We start from the raw sequence: 21,276 nt of genomic DNA, 5'->3' as shown, positions 1-21,276 counted from the left end.
GGACCAGATGCCAAGCGCACTGAGTTCCTTAAGTGCTGCTGCTGGGCTGAACCCTGGGTAACTGGAGCATGCTACTTCTGGCAAAGGCTCAGCGCTTACGGCAGGCTACACTTCCTGCTGAAAACTCAGAGCAAACAGTCATGAGCGAGCCCCACTGCCCCGGGGAAACAGCAGCCTGGGTGGGCTGCAGGAGCCCAGCTCAACTCCACTGCTCCGAGTTCTAAGCCGCAGCCCGAGCCTTAGGGGTGCTCTAGCCTGCCCAGGACATCCCACATCTGTTTTTAAGAGGGGGAATGTCCACAAGCATGTGGCCGGCCTCAGGAGTGGAGTGAGGAGGGCTGAGGGATGGGGTGAGGAATGGCAAGAGACTGTACCCAGGCGGGTGGGGCTGCACAAACGTAGTGGTGATCTGAGGCTGATTCCGCCAGGTGGACAGTGATGCCGCTTTCCTCACTTGGTGACTGTTACCTGTGTGTGTGTGCCCGTGCCTGCTGGCGTGCCCAGGGCCGGAAGGGAGGGAGGGAGGCGGAGCCCTGTAAGCTTTCTTCCTTGTGAGATTAAAGATTAAACGGGACGTGAAGAAAGGTCAGCATACAAATACTTTGCACTGGCACAGGTCTAAGCCAAATCACTTTTAAGAAAAGATAGTCTTGGCTTTAGGCTTTTTGAGGTTCTTGAAACCCATGACCTTATATTCCATGGACAGTAAAACCTTTGAGGTAGGGGCCAGAGCTGTGGCCCTAGTCTGTAGCACCGGCATCCCATATGGGTGCTGGTGCAAGTCCCAGCTGCTCCACTTCTGACCCAGCTCTCTGCTATGGCCTGGGATAACAGTTGAAGATGGCCCAAGTGCTTGGGCCCCTGCACCCATGCGGGAGACCCGGAAGAATCTCCTGGCTTCTGATTGGTGCAGCTCTGGCCACTGCGGCCAATTGGGGAATGAACCAGTGCATGGAAGACCTCTCTCTCTCTCTGCCTTTCTGTAATTCTTTCAAATAAGTAAATAAATTAATTAATTAATAAACAAACAAAAACCTGTGAGGTTGTCCCAGGCCTCGGGAAGCTTTTGGGATCTGGGCCGGCACAGGATCTGCACACAGCTAGGTTGAGATTAGCAGCGAGATGAAGTAAAGCCACCTGATGAGGGGCAGGAGTCACAGGGGCTTGCGCGAGTCCCTGAACTATGGGCGAGGGTGTGCTGTGCCCTCACGGCAGCTGGCATGGCCTGTGTCAGCAGGGCCAGAGAGCTGGGTTCTCAGTAAGTCACCTCAGCTCGCTCTCTGCTCTACCCTGGGACCCCTGGGGCCCAGCTCAGACTGCAAGCCCTCAGAGCCAGCTGGGCACCCCCGCCCCCGCTGGTGGGCAGCACGCAGCCCCTTCTGCCCTTCCGTTCAGTAGCCGTGCTTAAACAGCTCCTCTTCCTGTGTCTGGCAGCAGGCACGGACACTGAGCACCCTGCGACACTGACAGAGGGCTTTCCAAGCCCCGCAGGGTTCCTGGGGAGTGCTCGGTCTTGGGTACACACACCTTGGGCCTTGCAGAAGTCTCTGGCTCCAGAGGGCAGAGTCCAGGGGACAGAAGGGAGAGAGGGAGGGTGGGCAGTGGGAGCCCCGGTCTCTATATGGCTGCAGCTCTGACAGGCCTGGCTGTCTGGCGGCTGCCGGCTCCTATGGGGTCTCCTACAAGGGGCTGACCTGCACGCTGTTCGTCTTCTTCCACCTGGCCTGGTGGCTACACATCAGCTTCCTCTACCTGTACACCATGGCTTCCATCATGCTCAATGTGCGTCTGCAGGTTCACACTGAGGACCCACTGAAGGTCCTCCCCAGACCCACCGAGGTGGGAGCACTAAGCACGAGGGACGGCAATGGGGGCCTGGGGGAGGGAGGAGACAGCTGGGAGGGGCTCCTGCATGGCCTTGTGAGATGCCAGATAGCCCTGGCCCTGCGAGGCGTCGTCGTTGGGATGGAGAGAGGGTCCTCGCGGGACAGGTCTCTGGCTTCACCAAGTGCTTCCGTCCTTGCAAGAACCGGGGTTAAGAGACTCTGCTGCCGCCTTCGCCGCCCACGGGGAGCGGACCTGCTCTCCAGGAGCTGTGTGGGGGTCGGGCAGGATGGGCCGGCAGGAGCGCAGGGCTGGGGGCGCTGCTGCCGACGGGTGAGGCGCTGAGCATGAGGAGCCGCGTCTGTGTGTGGGGAGGACCTCAGCCTCTCTGAGGGTGTTGAGGTGCCCGCCCCAGTGCCCTGGGGACCAGCGGATCCGTGTGGCAGGCGCTGAGGCACTCACAGTGCAGTAAAAATAGCAGGATTACTTTGCTGGCTGGCCTCGGATGGTTTCTTTCGCGATAAGTCGGAATGCCAACCACAGGGCCCCTGAGGAATCCCTGCTTGGGTGCGTGTGAGCGGAGGCCGCGAGTCCGCGGCCCCACTGCAGCTCTGTGGGGCTGGACGCGAGTCCGCCCTCTTCCAGCATCCGTGGATGCCACTTCTTTCTGCCGTGGGGGCCGAGGCCCTGTGGCGAACGTGCGGCCCAAGCGGCGTCTTCCACACCCAGGTTTTTCCCTTCAGCAGATAACTTTTGTAATGCTCATTTAAGAAGAGCGTGAGTTTTTAAGGACTCCCAAGTGAGGCTGAAAGCAGCCATTTGTGGGGGCGGAGGATTACTGAGTACAACTATCAATTTATAATGCTGACAGAGACTGACAGAGCTTCTGTCCAAGCAGCAGAGGAAAGAGAAGGGAGGCAGATCCAAGGCACTGCTTAGAATCCACTGAAACTCACACTCCTGTCCACACACGCCAACACCTCCAAATGACCGACTTCTCCCTTCATTCTGAAGTGTCTGGCCCATGGTCAAGGTGTGGGGTAGGGTGCCCGAGTTCCATACTGCAGTGCCTGGGTTCCATACCTGCCTGTGCACCCGACTCCAGCTTCCTGTTAATGCAGATGCTGGGTGGGAGTCAGCAGTCATGGTTCCAGTAACTGGGTCCCCACCACAAACATGAGCGACCTGGATCAAATCCCCAGCTCTCAGCTTCGGTTCAGGTCAATACAGCCTTGGCTACACCGTGGGCCTTTGTGGAGTAAACCAGCAGATGAGAGTTCTCTCTCAAAGAAGTAAATGGAAACCCACCAAGGGCTGGCCTTTTGGGCCCCTTTGGTGACAAGATGGAAACATTCCCTCACTCCCCTGGAATTTATGGTCTGATCAGACACATGGGTGCACGCAGCCCCCTCCACGTCCTCAGAGGCACCCCTTTTCACAGGGGAGGAAGATGGAGCCCCGAGTAGCCATGTGGGAAGGATGGAGTGTGTGGTTGCATCCCAGCTGCCCCATGGCCCTCTCAGGGACTACGGGGCCCCTGCTACTGCCTAGATCCCAGTGAGGTATGCACGGCTTGGCTGTACCAGGTGCAGCAAGTGGAGAGACCCCAGAGACATCAACTGGACACGACTTGGGGTAGGGCGCGGCATGCAAGGAGGGAAGAGCTAGTGGCTCTGGCACAAGGGCTGCTGGTGGTGACCGAGGGAGGCGGGTGGGGCTTTCGGTCTTACCTAGGTTGCTGTCGATCTTCTGGTGATAGGCCCGGAGGTGTGCATTCTTGGGGTAAGTGTCAGTACTCACAGCAGAGCCAGCCCCTCCAGGGACGGAGTCTGAGTTTAGAAGGAAATACCAGCACTAAATAAGGAGTTCAACAAGTAAAACGTAAAAGACACTAATTCAGCAGGAATATAGGCAAGGGCCATTAGCAATAATCAAATGGAAAAATGACCAGTTCACCCATGTAAAGTTCTGTCAAACTTTGTTAATGTTCTGGGAAAGCAGTGGAAGATGGCCCAAATGCTTGGGCCCCTGCACCCACGTGGGAGACCCACAAGAAGCTCCTGGCTTCCGCCTGGCCCAGCTCTGGCCATCTGGGGAGTGAACCAGCAAATGGAAGCTATCTCTCTCTCTCCCCTTCTCTCTCTGTATCTCTGCCTTTCAGTTAAATAAATAAATATATTCTTTAAAGATTTATTTTATTTATTTGAAAGAGTTACAGAGAGAGGTAGAGACAGAGAGAGGTCTTCCATCTGCTGGTTTACTCCCCAGATGGCTGCAATGGCTGGAGCTGCGCCGATCTGAAGCCAGGAGCCAGGAGCTTCTTCCGGGTTTCCCATGCAAGTGCAGGGACCCAAGGACTTGGGCCATCTTGTACTGCTTTCCCAGGCCATAGCAGAGAGCTGGATCAGAAGAGGAGCAGCCGGGACAAGAACCGGCGCCCATATGGGATGCTGACGCTTTAGGCCAGGGCTTTAACCCGCTGTGCAACAGCGCCAGCCCCATAAATATCTTTAAAAAAGAAGAAAGAAACATACACCAGGAAAATGATTAACTAACATTTCTTCAAACCCTGCTTCTCAAAATGGGTCTTAATCTGGAAAATGGGTAGAAGGAATGAGGTGGTGGTTCTGAGGTCTTCGAGGGACAAGGGTGGGAGGAACGACTGCACTGGAGGCGCACAGACTAGGTGTGTGGGCCAGGCCACTGGGTCAGCTGCTGGAACACAGGCTTGAGATGCCCACACGTCACAGCATTGCAGCAGAACTGCAGCAGTCCGCACCAAGCAGGCTCGTGGGCGGGGTCCGAGAGACAAGCTTTAGAAATCAAAACTCTTGGGCAGGTCCTGTGGCACAGTGGGTAAAGCCGCCTCCTGTGGCACTGGCATTCCGTATGAGCACTGGTTCGAGTCCCGACTGCTCTACTGATCCAGCTTGCTGCTAATGCGCCTGGGAAGGCAGTGGAGGATGGCCCAAGTGCTTAGCATCCTGCATCCACGTGGGAGATCCTGAGGAAGGTCCTGGCTCCAGACTGGCCCGGGCCAGCCATTGGAGTCATCTGGGGAGTGAACCAGTGGATGGAAGATCTCACTCTCACTTTCTCTCTCTGTAATTCTTCCCTTCAAATAAATTAATTAATTTAAAAAAAAATCAAAACTTATGTCAAGGAAGTATTATTTTTTTATTTAAAAATATATATTTATATGCTCTTGATCTCTCAAATAAGTAAAAAGAAATGTTATATAACACGTGTCTGCTTCAAAAAATGGTCCTTGAATTTCAGTTTCTAACCACACAAAGAAAAGCCCTGTCATTTTGGTTCACCTCTTTTGGGGAATCCTCTTTTTTGGATTTTGTGTATATCCTGGAGCCCTGACCGGCTAAAACCATTCTGGAACACAGGGTGAATTGCTTTTCAGTCTCTTCATGCATGTTGCACAAGTAGGCATTTGACAGAGGAATGGCCAGAGGATTATTTACAATAGCAAACAATGGAAGCAACCTAAATGTTTAAAAACGGAATCCTGTGGCAAACTAGGTAAAGCCACTGCTGGTGGCGCCAGCATCCCTTATGGGCACTGGTTCACATCCTGGCTGCTCCACATCCGATCCAGCTCCCTGCTAATGTGCCTGGGAAAGCAGCAGAAGATGGCCCAAGCACTTGGGGCCCTACACCCACGAAGGAGAACCAGAAGAAGCTTGTGGCTCCTGGTTGTGGATCAGCCCAGCACCACCTGTTGAGGCCACTGGGGAGTGAACTAGTGGATGCAAGATCTCTCTTTCTCTGTCTCTAATTCTGCCTTTCCAATAAATAAATAAATCTTCAAAAAAAGGTGGGATGGAACAGTTAAAAGTGGTGCTTTATTATTATTATATTATTATTACTATAATTATATTATTTCAAAATTTATTTCCATCTGTGGGTTCACTCCTCAAATGGCCGCAACAGTCTGGGCTGGGCCAAGCCAAAGCCAGGAGCTTCTTCTGGGTCTCCCATTTGAGTGCAGGGGCCCAAGCACTTGAGCCATCTTCTGCTTCCCCACGTACATTAGCAGAGAACTGGACTGGAAGTGGAGTAGGTGGGACTCAAACTAGTGCCCATATGGGATGCCAACGTTGCAGGTGGCAGCTTTACCTGCTACTGGTGATTTTCAAAGAACTTTTGTGGTTATGAAAGTGTTCGAGGGGCCGGTGCTGTGGCGCAGCAGGTTAAAGCCCTGGCCTGAAGTGCCAGCATCCCTTAGGGGCATTGGTTCTAGTCCTGGCTGCTCCTCTTCTGATCCAGCTCTCTGCTATGGCCTGGAAAAGCAGTAGAAGATGGCCCAAGTGCTTGGGCCCCTGTACCTGCATGGGAGACCCGGAAGAAGCTCCTGGCTCCTGGCTTTGGATTGGCTCAGCTCCAGCCGTTGTGGCCATCTGGGGAGTGAACCAGTGGATGGAAGACCTCTTTCTCTGTCTCTATCTCTCTCTGTAACTCTATCTATCAAATAAATAAATAAAAAATCTTAAAAAAAAAGTGTTCAAGATATAAGTATAAAAAAAAGCAGGGTGCAAAAATATATAAGGCACTTCAAGAAGTTCTTGAAAAATGGAATTAAAGATTAAGTTTATTGGGGTGGGTGTGTTGGTGCTGTGGGTTAAGCTGTCGCCTGGGATGGCCCACATTCCATATCAAAGTGTCTGATCAAGTTCTGCCTCTCCTTTCAACCTAGTTTCCTGCTAACATGCCTGGGAGACAGCAGACAATGTCTCAAGTAATTGGGCTCCTGCCACCAATGTGGGAGACATGAATTGGGTTCCTTGCTCCTGACTTTGGTCTAGTCCATCCCCAGCTGTTTTGAGCACCTGGGGACTAAACCAGTGGAGGGGATATCTCTGTCTCTCTCTTTCAAATAAAATCAAATAAATAAATAAAATTTTAAAAAGATACACTTGGTCCCTCTTCAGTTGCTTCTCCCAGGTGCATCAGCAGGTAGCTGGATCAGAAGTGGAGCAGCTGGGCCGTGAACCGGTACCCGTACGTAATGGCAGCATCACAGGCAGTGGCCCTACCTGCTGTATCACAAAGCTGGCTTGCAGCAGCATCTCTATGTACCTGGCTTTCTAGGGGCCTTTGGAGGGCCCAGGAGGCCTGAATTCCTTTGTCTGATAAGGCCTGTTCCTGAGCCTACTGTTTGATGCTAATGGGATGATCTGATACAGAAAACATTTTTTCTTGCATACTTTGTTCATGCTAGGCTTGGGGCTGTATGAGGGTACTTCAAAAAGGCTATGGAAGTGCATATCTTGAATAAACCATATGTGTATTTCAAAGTTATTCTGCACTAAAATAAACATCTTCTAATTCCATTGTTGCACAAACTTAAAAAAATTTTTTTAAAGTTATTTGAGAGGCAGAGAGAGAGAGAACATTCCCTCACCTGCTGATTCATTCCCCACATGCCCAAAATGGCCCCAGGCTGGGTTAAGAACCGAAGCCAGGAATCAGAAATGCAATCCAGGTTTCCTGTGGGGGGGGCAGGAAGCTAAAATCACTTGAGCCATCAGCATTGCCTTTCAGGCTCTGCATTAACAGGAGGCTGGAGTCAGGAGCTGGAGGTGGGTTTTGAACTGAAGGTTTTTTAAAAAATTATTTATTAGGTCCCTACTTTCTTATGGCACCCTCCATGGTGGAGTGGAGGGAGGGAGGGAGGGAGGAACCCCAGTGTCACACACCTCCAGCTCTCTAAGAGCAGCATGGGTCCCTAAAGCCTTTCACTCAGGATGGGCGAAGCCAGCAACTGGAGCCCTGCCCGTCGCCCATGATAGTGTGACAGTCACTGGTCCCCCCACCGTGCCCAGGACCAACGCCAGACCTGAGAAGTTCTGCCCCAAAACCACTCACCCACATCATCCAGCTTCTTGAGGTTTGGGTGGCTGGCCTGGTATTTCGCCTCCTGCTCTTTACTTGTAGTTATGGCTTCTTGCAACCTGTAGATGAAAGGCGGGAAGAAAAGGAAACTAGTAACAATGAAACACACCTACGCTGTGTATCACCAGTCACTTCCAGCGCCTCCTGTGTGCTAAGTCCCTTGTGACCACAGCCCCATCCCGAGAACAGCAACTGTTACCCGTGAGCCAAATCTGGCCCACCGTCTGCTTTGTTTTCCTCGCCCCCATTTTTTCCCCCTAGATTGTGATAAAACACACATAAAATTCCATCACCTGGCTTTGTGTGGCAATGAGCAAATAGTGGCCTTTCTCGAAGACCCCTTGCTTTTGGCTAGATGAGAGGCAAACTGACACTGAACCTTCGCTAACAGTTTCATTTCTTGTTAGATTCTATTCCCCAAACACTGGACTCAGCTATGATTTTTTTAAAAAATATCGTGGTGGGTGATCCATTTTATTTGAGAGAGAAAGAGCGAGAGACAAGAGGGAGGGCTTGCCCATCCTCTGGTTCACCCTCCAAATGTGTGCAATGGTTGGGGCTGGGCCAGGTCGAAGCTGGAAGCCAGGAACTCAATCCAGGTCTCCCTCGTGGGTGGAAGGGGCCCGGTAACTTGAGCCGTCACCGCTGCCTCCCAGGGTGCACACTAGCAGGAAGCTGCAGCCAGCAGCACAGCCAGGACTTGAGTGCAGGGACTGGGATGTGGGCGGTAGTGTTTTAGTCGTAAGGCTGAGTGTTCTCCCTTATTATTTTCTCTTTTGAATCCTGTCACTAAAACTTGGTAGAAATTTGTTTTTTTTTCTTCTTCTTCAAGGAGAGGGCCTCTAAAAGTTCATGGAAAAAACTGTATTATGAAAAAAATTGCATCATGGATTTCAAAGATGTTTTTGCACCATCAAAGCTCCTGTGAACTTTTTGAGGTCTCCTCATGTGAATACCTACGGAATAGCTTTGCTTTTGCTTCCTCACCCACAAAGCCCACTCGGCTGAGGGCAGAACCATTCGGACTGTGCCTGCCGCCCTGCTGAGCCGCCGCACCCTGTGTTCTGCCTCTGTCGCATGGCAGCCTGGTCTCAGCTCTTCTCACTTCTGCCCGCCCTCCAGGCAGTGCTGCTCCCAGCAATCCAGACAAGCAAACATCCCCTTCGTTTTCCATCCCCAGAAATCGGGCCTCAGCTCCCTTCCGTGCATCATGGCAGTGTCTCTACTTGGAACCCTCCTTTCCAACCTGACTCCCCTCACGTGCTGACTTTTTCTCTTTTTTTAAGATTTTATTTATTCATTTGAGAGGCAGAGTCACAGAGAGAGAGAGAGACAGAGAGAAAGGTCTTCCGCCCACTGGTTTACTCCCCAAATGGCTGCAACGGCCAGAGCTGGGTTGATCGAGCTAGGAACTTCTTTGGGGTCTCCCATGTGGTTGGCAGGGGCCCAAGTACTTGGTCTGTCTTCCACTGCTTTCCCAGGCCATTGGGGAGCTAGATGGGAAGAGGAGCAGTCAGGACTAGAACCAGCGCCCATAGGGGATGCTGGTGCTGCAGGCAGAGGCTTAGCCTACTACACCACAGCGCTGGCCCCACGTGCTGGCTTTCTAAAGCAATCCCAACAGCAGCACCTCTCTGGTTTAAGTCTTTTTCAAATGTTTATTTACTTATCTGAAAGGGAGAGTGATAGACAGAGACAGAGAGATCTTCCATCTGCCAGTTCACACGCCAAATGCCTGCAACAACAGCTGAACCTAGGCCAGGCTAATGCCTGGAAACAGGAATTCTATCCAGGCCTCCCACATAGATGACAGGGATTGAAGTACTTGGGCCATCATCTGCTACTTCCCAGGCACGTCAGCAGGGAGCTGGATCAGAAACAGAAGTTAGCTTCGACTCAAACCAGCATTCTGACAAGGGATGCAAGTGTCCCAAGTGGTGGCTTAACCCACTGTGCCACAACCATCCCCGTCTTTAACAATTCACTCGTAAGAGCCAGTCCACATTCCTGCAGGCTAACAGTTTTGCAGGTGCACAGGCTCCAGCTGCTGGCAGAATGCAGTAGTCCTGAAACACAGAGTTTAACCCTGTAGGGTGTCATCACTCAGAAGCAGCTACATGTCTAAAATCCGTGGTCGGCTTCCTTTGAGCGCCTCTGTGAGCCATGCATTGCTGGGCTGGGCACCTGGACACCAGCGGTCTGTGTCTCTAGGAGCTGTCTTTAGCTTTTCTGTGTGATGTCATGCATGCAGTAGTCACAAAAGATGAAAGCTTGGGGCCACTGCTGTGACATAGTAGGTTAAGCGTCCACCTGCGGCACTGGCATCCCATATGGGCGCCAGTTCGAGTCCTGGCTGCCCCACTTCTGATCCAGCTTCACTGCTAATGTGCCTGGGGAAATACTGTAAGATGGCCCAAATGCTTGGGCCCTTTAACCCACGTGGGAGACCCAGAGGAAGATCCTGGCTCCTGGCTTCAGATTGGCACAGCTCCGGCAGGTGTGGCCATTTGGGGAGTGAACCAGCAGATGGAAGACTGCTCTCTGTCTGTAACTTGCCTCTCAAATAAATAAAATAAATCTTAGGGAAAAAAAAAGATGAAAACTTAGTTTTTGGTGAAACATGGCTTCCCCAAAGAAAGCCAAGTTCCAGGGATGGTGACTGAAGTAAGAAAATGGGGAAGAGGGGCCGGTGCTGTGACAGCAGGTTAACACCCCGGCCTGAAGCGCTGGCATCCCACATGGGCGTCAGTTCTAGTCCCGGCTGCTCCTCTTCCAATCCAGCTCTCTGCTGTGGCCTGGGATAGCAGAAGATGGCCCAAGTCCTTGGGCCCCTGCACCCACGTGGGAGACCCGGAAGAAGCTCCTGGCTTTGGATTGGCCCAGCACCAGTGATTGTGGCCAACTGGGGAGTGAACCATCGGAAGGAAGACCTCTCACTCTCTCTCTCTGTGTAACTCTGACTTTCGAATAAATAAATAAACTTAAAAAAAAAAAAAAAAAAAGAAAATGGAGAAGAGAGCCAAGAGAGGGGTGGTGGTTTCAGACTAGAAACCACGTACCACATCTTAAGTGGGAAAATTTCAAATTAGGGGTGGTCATATCCACAGCAATGGATCCCCCATAAGTTTACATGCAGATGTAGACAGGCCTCCCATGAAGCTGTGTCAGCAAGAACAGACAAGGTTAACAGACACACAGGCTGTAGAGACGGCTGAAGTGTGAGTACACTAGAGATGAGCCCAGGAGACACAGAACTCAGCAGAAGTGTGGCTAAGAGAAGCTTATTTTAAGAGCTCTTTAAAAAAATAAGAAAAAAAAGGCCGGCGCCGCGGCTCACTAGGCTAATCCTCTGCCTAGCGGCGCCGGCACACCGGGTTCTAGTCCCGGTTGGGGCGCCGGATTCTGTCCCGGTTGCCCCTCTTCCAGGCCAGCTCTCTGCTGTGGCCAGGGAGTGCAGTGGAGGATGGCCCAGGTGCTTGGGCCCTGCACCCCATGGGAGACCAGGAAAAAGCACCTGGCTCCTGCCATCGGATCAGCGCGGTGCGCCGGCCGCGGCGGCCATTGGAGGGTGAACCAGCGGCAAAGGAAGACCTTTCTCTCTGTCTCTCTCTCTCACTGTCCACTCTGCCTGTCAAAAAAAAAAAAAAAAAAAAAAAAAAAAAAATTACGCCGGTGCCGCGGTTCACTAGGCTAATCCTCCACCTTGCGGCGCCGGCACACCGGGTTTTAGTCCCGGTCAGGGCGCCGGATTCTGTCCCGGTTGCCCCTCTTCCAGGCCAGCTCTCTGCTGTGGCCAGGGAGTGCAGTGGAGGATGGCCCAAGTACTTGGGCCCTGCACCCCATGGGAGACCAGGATAAGTACCTGGCTCCTGGCTTCGGATCAGCGCGGTGCGCCGGCCACAGCGCGCCAGCCATGGCGGCCATTGAAGGGTGAACCAACGGCAAGGGAAGACCTTCCTCTCTGTCTCTCTCTCTCTCACTGTCCACTCTGCCTGTCAAAAAAAAAAAAAAAATTATGTTAGAGAGACAGAACAATGTCCCATCCACTGTCACTCCCCAAATGCCCATAATGGCTAGGGCTGAGCTGCATGGAAGCCAGGATCCAGAACTCAACTGGCAGGGACCCAGTAACTTAAGGCGTCACCTGCTACCTCCTAGGGTCTGGGCTGCATCAGTGGGAACCTGGAGTCAGGAGCCGGAGCAGAAGTGGGTACTGAACTCAGGTACTCGGATGTGGAATGTGGGTGTCTTAGCTACTAGACCAAATGCCTGCCCCTTAAAGCTTTTATTTTATTTTTTTAAATTTTTTTTATTTTTATTTTTTTGACAGGCAGAGTGGAAGTGAGAGAGAGAGACAGAGAGAAAGGTCTTCCTTTTGCCGTTGGTTCACCCTCCAATGGCCGCCGTGGCCGGCGCGCTGCGGCCGGTGCACCGCGGCCGACGCACCTCGCTGATCCGATGGCAGGAGCCAGGAGCCAGGTGCTTCTCCTGGTCTCCCATGGGGTGCAGGGCCCAAGCACCTGGGCCATCCTCCACTGCACTCCCTGGCCACAGCAGAGGGCTGGCCTGGAAGAGGGGCAACCGGGACAGAATCCGGCGCCCCGACCGGGACTAGAACCCGGTGTGCCAGCGCCGCTAGGCGGAGGATTAGCCTAGTGAGCCGCGGCGCCGGCCCCCTTAAAGCTTTTCAATGCAAATACTCGTGTATTTCTGGACTAACGGTTTTGAGGATCACAAAAATTTTACTCACAATTTTATGCATCTTATGGAAGAGGGCACACATTGCAGTGACCTTTGCAAACTGAAGGACTCAGGAACCTGCAGGACACACTTTGGTGTCACAGTCTGCTACACTGTTAAAGCATCCAGCGTCCTCCTCTTTGCTGGCTCTCCTGCAGCCACTCTCCCCAGCGTGTCCTCCCCACCACGTCTCCTTCCTCAGGGCCCCTACTGTATCCTTGTTGACTGTCTGCTTCCCCCACACCTTCCACCCGGCAGGCTGTCCTCCTGCAGCTGTGACTCCCAGCACACACAGACACAGATGCGGCACTCAGGATGCAAGGAGGAGAGAAACACGGAACACTACTGCAGTGGCCTCTTCTACAACGCGCATGGATTCTCGGGTCACGTGCTTGGTAGCACAGCTGAGACGAAGCTTGGGATGCCCACATCCCATTATTGGAGTCCCAGCTCCGCTTCTTTTTCCGGCTTCCTATTAAAGCACACCCTGGGGAGCGGCAGATGATGGCTCAAGTACTTGGGTCCCTGCCACCCAGGTGGGAGATCCATTTTGACTTCAGACTCCGGGCTTTGGCTTGGCCCAGACCCAGCTGTTATACTTGGGAAGTGAACCAGTGGCTGGAATCTCTGTATCTCTGCTTTTCAAATATAAGATAAAAATTCAACAACAGATGTAATTCAATGCACATTTGGGTAATGGCTAAGTACCAGGAGTTGTTTCATTTAGAACTTTGCTCTCTTGCATCTGTTAGGTGATAGTAAGAATGCTATAGCTGACTGGGGCTGGCTGGTGGGCAGAAGCTGAGGCAGAGTACGTTTGAAGCCCATCTCACTGAAATACTGCAAATGTATGAGGGCCCCAAGGTTTTGAGATGTTTTCCCAAAAGAAAACAGCCCTTGTCGGAGCCTCACAACCTTAAAGGCTTTTGTAGCAGAATTCGGGGCTGTGGAGGCCTCCAAGATCCCTGGGAAGCAGCCTGTGTAAAGAGGCACATGGGACAAGGATGGGTCCAATCACCAACTCGCCAGCTTTCTACTCCTCCAAGGACTTGCTCAGTTCCTGGGTTTGTGCAGGGAGGCTGTCTCATTCTAAACTAAATGAGGGGCTGACGCTGTAGCGGGTGAAGCTGCCATCTGCAGTGCCCGCATCCCATATGGGCGCCAGTTTGAGACTCAGCTGCTCCACTTCTGATCCAGCTCTCTGCTGTGGCCTGGGAAAGCAGCAGAAGACGGCCCAAGTCTTTGGGCCCCTGCACCCACAGGGGAGACCCAGAAGAAGCTCCTGGCTTCTGGCTCCGTATCACACAGTTCCAGCCATTGCAGCCATCTTGGGGAGTGAACCAGGGGATGGAAGATCTCTCTCTCTCTGCCTCTCCTCTCTGTGTAACTCTGACTTTCAAATAAATAAATCAATCTTAAAAAAAAAATAAACTAAATGAACATCCTACCTTTCCTGTGGCACAGGTTGAGCATCCTAGCCTGAACACCTAAAATCCTAAATGCTCCAAAACCCTAAACCTTTTTAGAAAAAGATTGATTTATTTATTTGCAAAGGTAGAGTGGCAGAGGGAGAGGAAGAGATTTTCTATCTGTTGGGTCAGTCCTCAAACGACCAACAATCAGGGCTGAGCCAGGCTGAAGTCAGGAGCCAGGCTCTATGTGGGTCTCCCAGGTGGGTGGCACAGACTCCAGTACTTGACTCGCTGCATCTCTGCTGCCTCCCAGGAGCATTAGCAGGGAGCTGGATCAGAAGCAGAGCAGCCAGGACTTGAACTGGTGCTCCATCATCGGATGTAGGTGTCCCAAGTGTGGCTTAACCTGCGGTGCCACAACTCCTGCCCTGCCCCCAATCTGAAACTTCTTGAGCGCTGCTGAGTTTTAGATCTTGGAGCATTTTGGAATTAGGAATGCTCAATTGGTAAAGTCTATGCAAATATTCCAAAATCCAAAAAAAACTAAAATCTGTAACACTTCTGTCCCAAGCATTTCTGATGAGGGATACTCATCTATAATTAAAAGCAGCCAAAGAAGGCCGGCGCCGCGGCTCACTAGGCTAATCCTCCGCCTAGCGGCGCCGGCACACTGGGTTCTAGTCCCGGTCGGGGCGCCGGATTCTGTCCCGGTTGCCCCTCTTCCAGGCCAGCTCTCTGCTGTGGCCAGGGAGTGCAGTGGAGGATGGCCCAAGTACTTGGGCCCTGCACCCCATGGGAGACCAGGATAAGTACCTGGCTCCTGCCATCGGATCAGTGCGGTGCGCCGGCTGCAGCACGCCAGCCGTGGCGGCCATTGGAGGGTGAACCAACGGCAAAAAAGGAAGACCTTTCTCTCTGTCTCTCTCTCTCACTGTCTACTCTGCCTGTCAAAAAAAAAAAAAAAAAAAAAAAAAAAGCAGCCAAAGGAAAACCCAATTCTGTTATGAGAAAGAGTGACAGGGATTTAAAGTTAGGGTCGGGGCCGGCATTGCAGCATAGCAGGTAGGGCTGTCACCTGTGATGCTGACATCGCTTATGAGTGCTGGTTTGAGTCCCGGCTCCTCCACTTCTGATCCAGCTCCCTACTAAAGCACCTGGGAAAACAGCAAAGATGGCCTAGGTAATTGGGCCCCTGCACTCACGTGGGAGACTCAGATGAAGTTCCTGGCTCGTGACTTGAATCTGCCCCAGGCCTGGCTGTTATGGTCATCTCGGGAGGGAACCAGCAGATGCAAAATCTCTGCTTCTGTCTCTCCCTCTTTCTCTCTTTGTAACTCTGCCTTTCAAATAAATGAATTAATAAATCTCAGAAGTAATTAATTAAAATCAGGGTCAAGCTGGAAAATCTGCGCGAAGTGGTGGTTGGGCCTAAGCCAGACAAATCAACCCTGGTGCATCTACGGGAGTAGCCCCAGGGCATTGCAGAGGCCTGCTTTCCTCCCTGCAGTGTCCGATCCAGACGCCCGGAGCCTCCCCCACCTCTTCTCTCTGCTACCATTACTGGCTCTTTACCAACATTCCTTTCTTCCCAGACCCACTCAGCTTCAGGGAAGACTACAGCCCGATACAGCAGAGTGCTGGTTTGAGGACCAGCTCCTCTGCTTCAGGTCCAGCTTCCTGCTGAGGCTCCCAGGTGGCAGCAGACAACGGCTCAAGGCCTTATTGCTCTGCCACCTCTGTGGGTGATTTGTATGGAATTCCTGACTCATGGCTCCAGCATGGTCTAGCCCTGGCTGTTGTGGGCATTTGGGGAGTAACCCAGTGGATGGAAAAATCCCTCTATGCCTTTTGTATTATTTTTTAAAATATTTGTTTTTATTCATTTGAAAGAGAGTTATGGAGAGACAGAGAGAAATTTTCATCTGCTGGTTCACTTCCCAAATGGCTTCAATGCCTGGAGCTGAGCAAATCCGAAGCCAGGAGCTTCTTTCGGGTCTCCCACGTGGCTACAGGGGCCCAAGGACTTGGGCCGTCTTCTACTGCTTTCCCAGGCACATTAGCAGGGAGTTGGATTGGAAGTGGAGCAGTCAGGATTTGAACCAGTGCCCATATGGGATGCCAGTGCTGCAGTCTGGGGCTTTATCCTGCTGTGCCACAGTGTCTGCCCCTGTATCTTTTAAGTAAATGAAAATAAATAAAAAAGTGAAAAGCAATGGGCAAATTGAATTATATGTAGAACACCTGGGTGGGAAAAATGACTTTTTAAAGTACAGATACTGCTGGGGCCAGCTCTGCAGTATAGCGGGTTAAAGCCCTGGCCTGAAGCACCGGCATCCCACATGTGCGCCAGTTCTAGTCTTGGCTGCTCCTTTTCTGATCCAGCTCTCTGCTACAGCCTGGGATAGCAGTACAAGATGGCCCAAGTGCTTGGGTCCCTGAATCCACGTGGGAGACCCAGAAGAAGCTCCTGGCTCCTGGCTTTGGATTGGCACACCTCTGACCATTGTGGCCATCTGGGGAGTGAACCAGCGAATGGAAGACCTCTCTATCTGTCTCTACCTCTCTCTGTAATTCTGTCTGTTAAATAAATAAAATAAATCTTTTAAAAAAATAAAGTACAGATATTGTGTAGGGAGTCCCTTACAGCCTGATCTAACTTTCTGAGGTGAACACTCTCAGTACTGGGGTGACAATCAGTATAGCAGGAATTTACTGGAAACCCAACTTATGCACAATCTGCAGACTAGGTGCCAATCAAATACATATAATCAGGCGTGGGAAGATGGGTTAACACAAAACCCTCCTGAAGTATAACTTACAGGCTTCCTGAATCCCCTCATGGCTCGGCCAAGGCCTGGAAGTCTTCCGTTCACGCCAAAGCCCACTTCTGCTACACTCACCTGCTGTTGGGCTGGGGGGTGCCGGTGCCATTCTGTTCAGGGGCCGCCTCTGCGGGTTTGGATTTGAAGTAATTGACAAGGCCCCCGAACATGCTCTTAATGCTGTTGATGTGCTTCTGGCTGGTCTTCAAATCTTGGTCCATCTTGTCCACCATCTTCTCCGTGCGTTCTAAGACTCCTCGCTGACGGACGAGCTCCTAGGAAAGACACGTGGCAGTTATCCTTCTGGTAGTTCTCCCTGGCCCATGAGAACCACATGTGGGTACTCCATAAATGCGAAGCACATGTCGGGGCAGACGCTGTCACCTGTGAAGGGCACGTCATCATTTTTTGCTTAAAAGATTTATATTATTAATTTGAAAGGCATAGTTAGAGAGAGAGTGAGCACTTCCATCTGGCTGGGTCACTCTCCAAATGGCTGCAACGGCTGGAGCTGAGCTGATCTGAGGCCAGGAGCTTCTTCTGGGTCTCCCACTGGGTTGTAGGGGCCCAAGCACTTGGGCCATCTCCCATTGCTTTCCCAGGTTATAAGCAGAGAGTTGGACTGAAAGCAGAGTAGCCAGGACATGAACCAGCACCCACACAGGATGCCAGCGCCACAGGTGGAGGCTTAGCCTACTATGCAACAGTGCTGGCCCCTTCCTCTCCATTTGCTGTCCGTATTCTCCCTGTGGCTTAGCAGTGACGTGCACTACACAAATACTCTTTAAAGAGGTTCTCTCTTGGTACCTAAAAACAAAGTCATGAACAAGTTTTGAATATACCATCTTGGAAATCTGAAGGATTAAAAATGAAACTCTCAAGCCAGTGCCGCGGCTCAATAGGCTAATCCTCTGCCTAGTGGCGCCGGGACACCAGGTTCTAGTCCCAGTCAGGGTGCCGGATTCTGTCCCGGTTGCCCCTCTTCCAGGCCAGCTCTCTGCTGTGGCCAGGGAGTGCAGTGGAGGATGGCCCAAGTGCTTGGGCCCTGCACCTGCATGGGAGACCAGGAAAAGCACCTGGCTCCTGGCTTCGGATCAGCGCGTGTGCCGGCCACAGCGTGCTGACCACGGTGGCCATTGGAGGGTGAACCGACGGCAAAGGAAGACCTTTCTCTCTGTCTCTCTCTCTGTCTACTCTGCCTGTTAAAAAAAAAAAAAAAAAAACTCTCGGGGGCTGGCGCTGTGGCACAGGGGTTTGGCGCTCTGGCCTGAAGCGCCAGCATCCCATATGGGTGCCGGTTTGAGTCCTGGCTGCTCCACTTCCGATCCACCTCTCTGCTATGGCCGGGAAAGCAGTAGATGGTTCAAGTGCTTGGGCCCCTGCACCCACGTGGGAGACCCAGAAGAAGCTCCTGGCTCCTGATCGGCGCAGCTCCAGCCACTGCGGCCATCTGGGGAGTGAACTAGTTGATGGAAGACCCCCCTACCCCACCTCTCCTTCTCTGTGTAACTCTTTCAAATAAATAAATATTTAAAAAATGTTGCTTTGATGAAAATAAATTTATAGAAACAAAAAATGAAACTCTCAGTGTGCTTGTTGGAGCCCATTTTAGATATAAAAGGTCAGTGAAAGGCCTTTATGGTCTTCAGGGACTCGACATGCAACCTGAGCCTTTTTTTTTTTTTTTTAAAGATTTATTTATTTATTTGAAAGGCAACTACAGAGAGAGAGAGAGAGAGAGAATGAATTAATCTCCCATCTTTTGGTTCATTTTCCAAATGGCTGCAACGGCGGGAGCTGGGCCAATCTGAAGCCAGGAGCTCTTCTGGGACTCCCACGTGGGTATAGGGGCCCGAGGACTTAGGCCATCTTCTACTGCTATACCCAGGCCAGAGCAGAGAGCTGGATGGGAAGTGGAGCAGCTATGAGTTGAATCAGTACCCATTTGGGATGCCGGCACTGGAGGCAGTGGCTTTACCTGCTACACCGCAGTGCCAACCTGTAACCTGAGTTCTTGATGTTTGGTGAGGAAAACATAAAAATATGTGTACTTCATAAAGTTCATGGAGTTAAAAGATAACTTTAGGCTGGCGCCGCGGCTCAATAGGCTAATCCTCCGCCTAGCGGCGCCGGCACACCGGGTTCTAGTCCCAGTCAGGGCGCCGGATTCTGTCCTGGTTGCCCCTCTTCCAGGCCAGCTCTCTGCTGTGGCCAGGGAGTGCAGTGGAGGATGGCCCAAGTACTTGGGCCCTGCACCCCATGGGAGACCAGGAGAAGCACCTGGCTCCTGCCATGGGATCAGCGTGGTGCGCCGGCTGCAGCGCGCTGGCCGTGGCGGCCATTGGAGGGTGAACCAACGGCAAAGGAAGACCTTTCTCTCTGTCTCTCTCACTGTCCACTCTGCCTGTCAAAAAAAGATAACTTTAGGGGCTGGCAAGGCGGTGTAATGTGTTACGCTGCTGCCTGAGATGTCAGCATCCCACATGAGCAACAGTTTAAGCCCCAGCTGTTCTGCTTCCAATGGAGCTCCTTGCTAATCCACCTGGGAAAGCAGTGAAAGATGGCCCAAGTGCTTCCTGGATCCTTATCACCCATGTGGGAGACCTGGATGGACTTCTGGGCTCCTGGATTCAGCCTGGCCCAGCCACGGCCATTTGGGGAGTGAACCAGTAGGTGGAAAATCTCTGCCTTTCAAGTATATAAAATAAATACCTTCTTTTAAAAAAAGATAAGTTTATTGTGGTACAAAAAAATTTTGAAATCCATGCAGTTTTCTTTTTCCCCATAAGATGCACTTCCCATGAACTTTTTCAAGACTCCATGTATGGATGGATTTCAGAAATTAGCAGATACCTTGGCTGGCTCACTACTTTCTGCCTGTGTGTGCCGCCAAGAAAGCACCGTGGAAGTCTGTCACACTGTCACATACCAGTTGGAAGTTCTGCATCAGAGGGCGCAGCTCTGAGGCCATCAAGGACAGGGAGAGGCGCCACTGTGAGCTACGGGGCACTCCCAGGCTGCGGTAAAGAGACATCCAAACACCAACAGCTCCGCGGCCTTTGGGTTTGTCACCTGTGCCAGCACGGAGGAGGTGGATGGATGTGGCCTCGAACGCAAGGCCATGCAAGGTGAATGGAAGGCGGCAGAACAAAAGAGGGCTGGTCTGAGAAGATTCTCAAAGACCCAGGGCCCACCTAACGGGTGCCATTACACTGTAGGTGGCATTACAGGAGACACTGAAGGACCTCACCCCAGAACATAATTTTCTGGGGAAAACGAAGTGCCTGGGATCACGAAGCAGTGGCAAGAAGAGGGGTTTTGCTTTTTGACCCTGGATGGCCAGGAGTCTGTGGCTAAGAGGTACTCAGAAATACCACACTGAATGGTCACAGCTGTGAAGGCAGGGCTGCCTTGCTGGGGCGGGAGATGGTTAGTGGTTCATCCACTCCGAGATCAAAGTGGTTCTGGAAGCTTCGGTGCTCATGCGGTGGCTCTGGTGGCAGCCAAGGTGGTGCTAGGTAGCGTCACAGTGGGGATGCTACCATGGATTTGGTAACGACAGTGCTAACGGAGGATTGGGTTGTGGAAGCCAGGCCAGTGCTACGTGGGAGTGGCAGCTATGACAGCTAACAGCAGCAGAGGTAGCTCTGGCAGTGGTAGTAGAAACAATTTTAGAGGTGGTGGAAGCTACAATTATTTTGGCAATTACAACAACCACTTTTCTTTCTTTCTTTCTTTCTTTCTTTCTTTCTTTCTTTCTTTCTCTCTTTCTCTCTTTCTCTCTTTCTCTCTTTCTCTCTCTCTTTCTCTCTCTCTCTCTCTCTCTCTTTTTAATTTGACAGGTAGAGTCATAGAGAGAGAGACAGAGAGAAAGGTCTTCCTTCCATTGGTTCACCCCACAAATGGCCGCTACGTCTGGCACTGCGCCGCTCTGAAGCCAGGAGCCAGGTGCTTCCTCCTGGTCTCCCATGTGGGTGCAGGGGCCCAAGCACTTGAGCCACCCTCCACTGCCTTCCCAGACCACAGCAGAGAGCTGGACTGGAAGAGGAGGAACCGGGACTAGAACCTGGCGTCCATATGGGATGCCGGTGCTACAGGCAGAGGATTAACCAAGTGAGTCATGGCACCGGCCCCAACAACCACTTTTCAAATCTTGGACTCACGAGAGAAAGAAAATTTGGAGCCAGAAACTCTGGCCCTGGTGGTGGCGGTGGCCAGTATTTGCCAAACCACAAAATCAAGGTGCGATGGTGGGTCTAGCAGCAGCAGTACCTACGGCAGAGGCAGAAGGTTTTCATAACTGACAAGAAGCAAATCCTAGCAGGGGAGGAGAGCCAGAGAAGTGACAGGGAAGCTACCGGCTACAACAGATCTGGGACCTCAGACAGGCACAGTTGTGGCAGGGCCTCGCTGCAACAAAGGAAAACATGTTTTAGACAATGTTCACAGATATGGGCAAAACACCCCTCAAGGACTGTGTTTGTGATTAATCGTATACCAAGTTATTCTAGTTTCTGTTCTGTGGAAAGTGTAACACATTCCAACAAAGGGTTTTAATGTAGTGTTCTTTG

The 21,276-nt window shown here is 51.8% G+C and overlaps 1 protein-coding gene and 1 pseudogene across 1 annotated transcript in view; one reads left to right on the top strand and one right to left on the bottom strand.

Moving 5' to 3' along the window:
• The window catches only part of SNAP29 (synaptosome associated protein 29), a 35,429-nt gene that overhangs the window by 4,675 nt on the left and 9,478 nt on the right, over positions 1-21,276 (bottom strand). The window contains exons 2-4 of the mRNA XM_002719719.5: positions 16,784-16,980; positions 7,705-7,790; positions 3,555-3,653 (exon numbers count right to left, since the gene is read on the bottom strand). Of these exons, the coding sequence (XP_002719765.2) occupies positions 3,555-3,653; positions 7,705-7,790; positions 16,784-16,980 (382 nt within the window). The remainder of the gene's footprint in view (positions 1-3,554; positions 3,654-7,704; positions 7,791-16,783; positions 16,981-21,276) is intronic.
• LOC138847459 (small integral membrane protein 10-like protein 3) lies at positions 1,622-2,981 on the top strand (annotated as a pseudogene).

Source organism: Oryctolagus cuniculus, chromosome 21 (genome assembly GCF_964237555.1).
Source record: "Oryctolagus cuniculus chromosome 21, mOryCun1.1, whole genome shotgun sequence".
Lineage (NCBI taxonomy): Eukaryota > Metazoa > Chordata > Mammalia > Lagomorpha > Leporidae > Oryctolagus > Oryctolagus cuniculus.
Note: the sequence above shows the minus strand (reverse complement) of the source record. Positions and strands in the feature narration are given on the sequence as shown.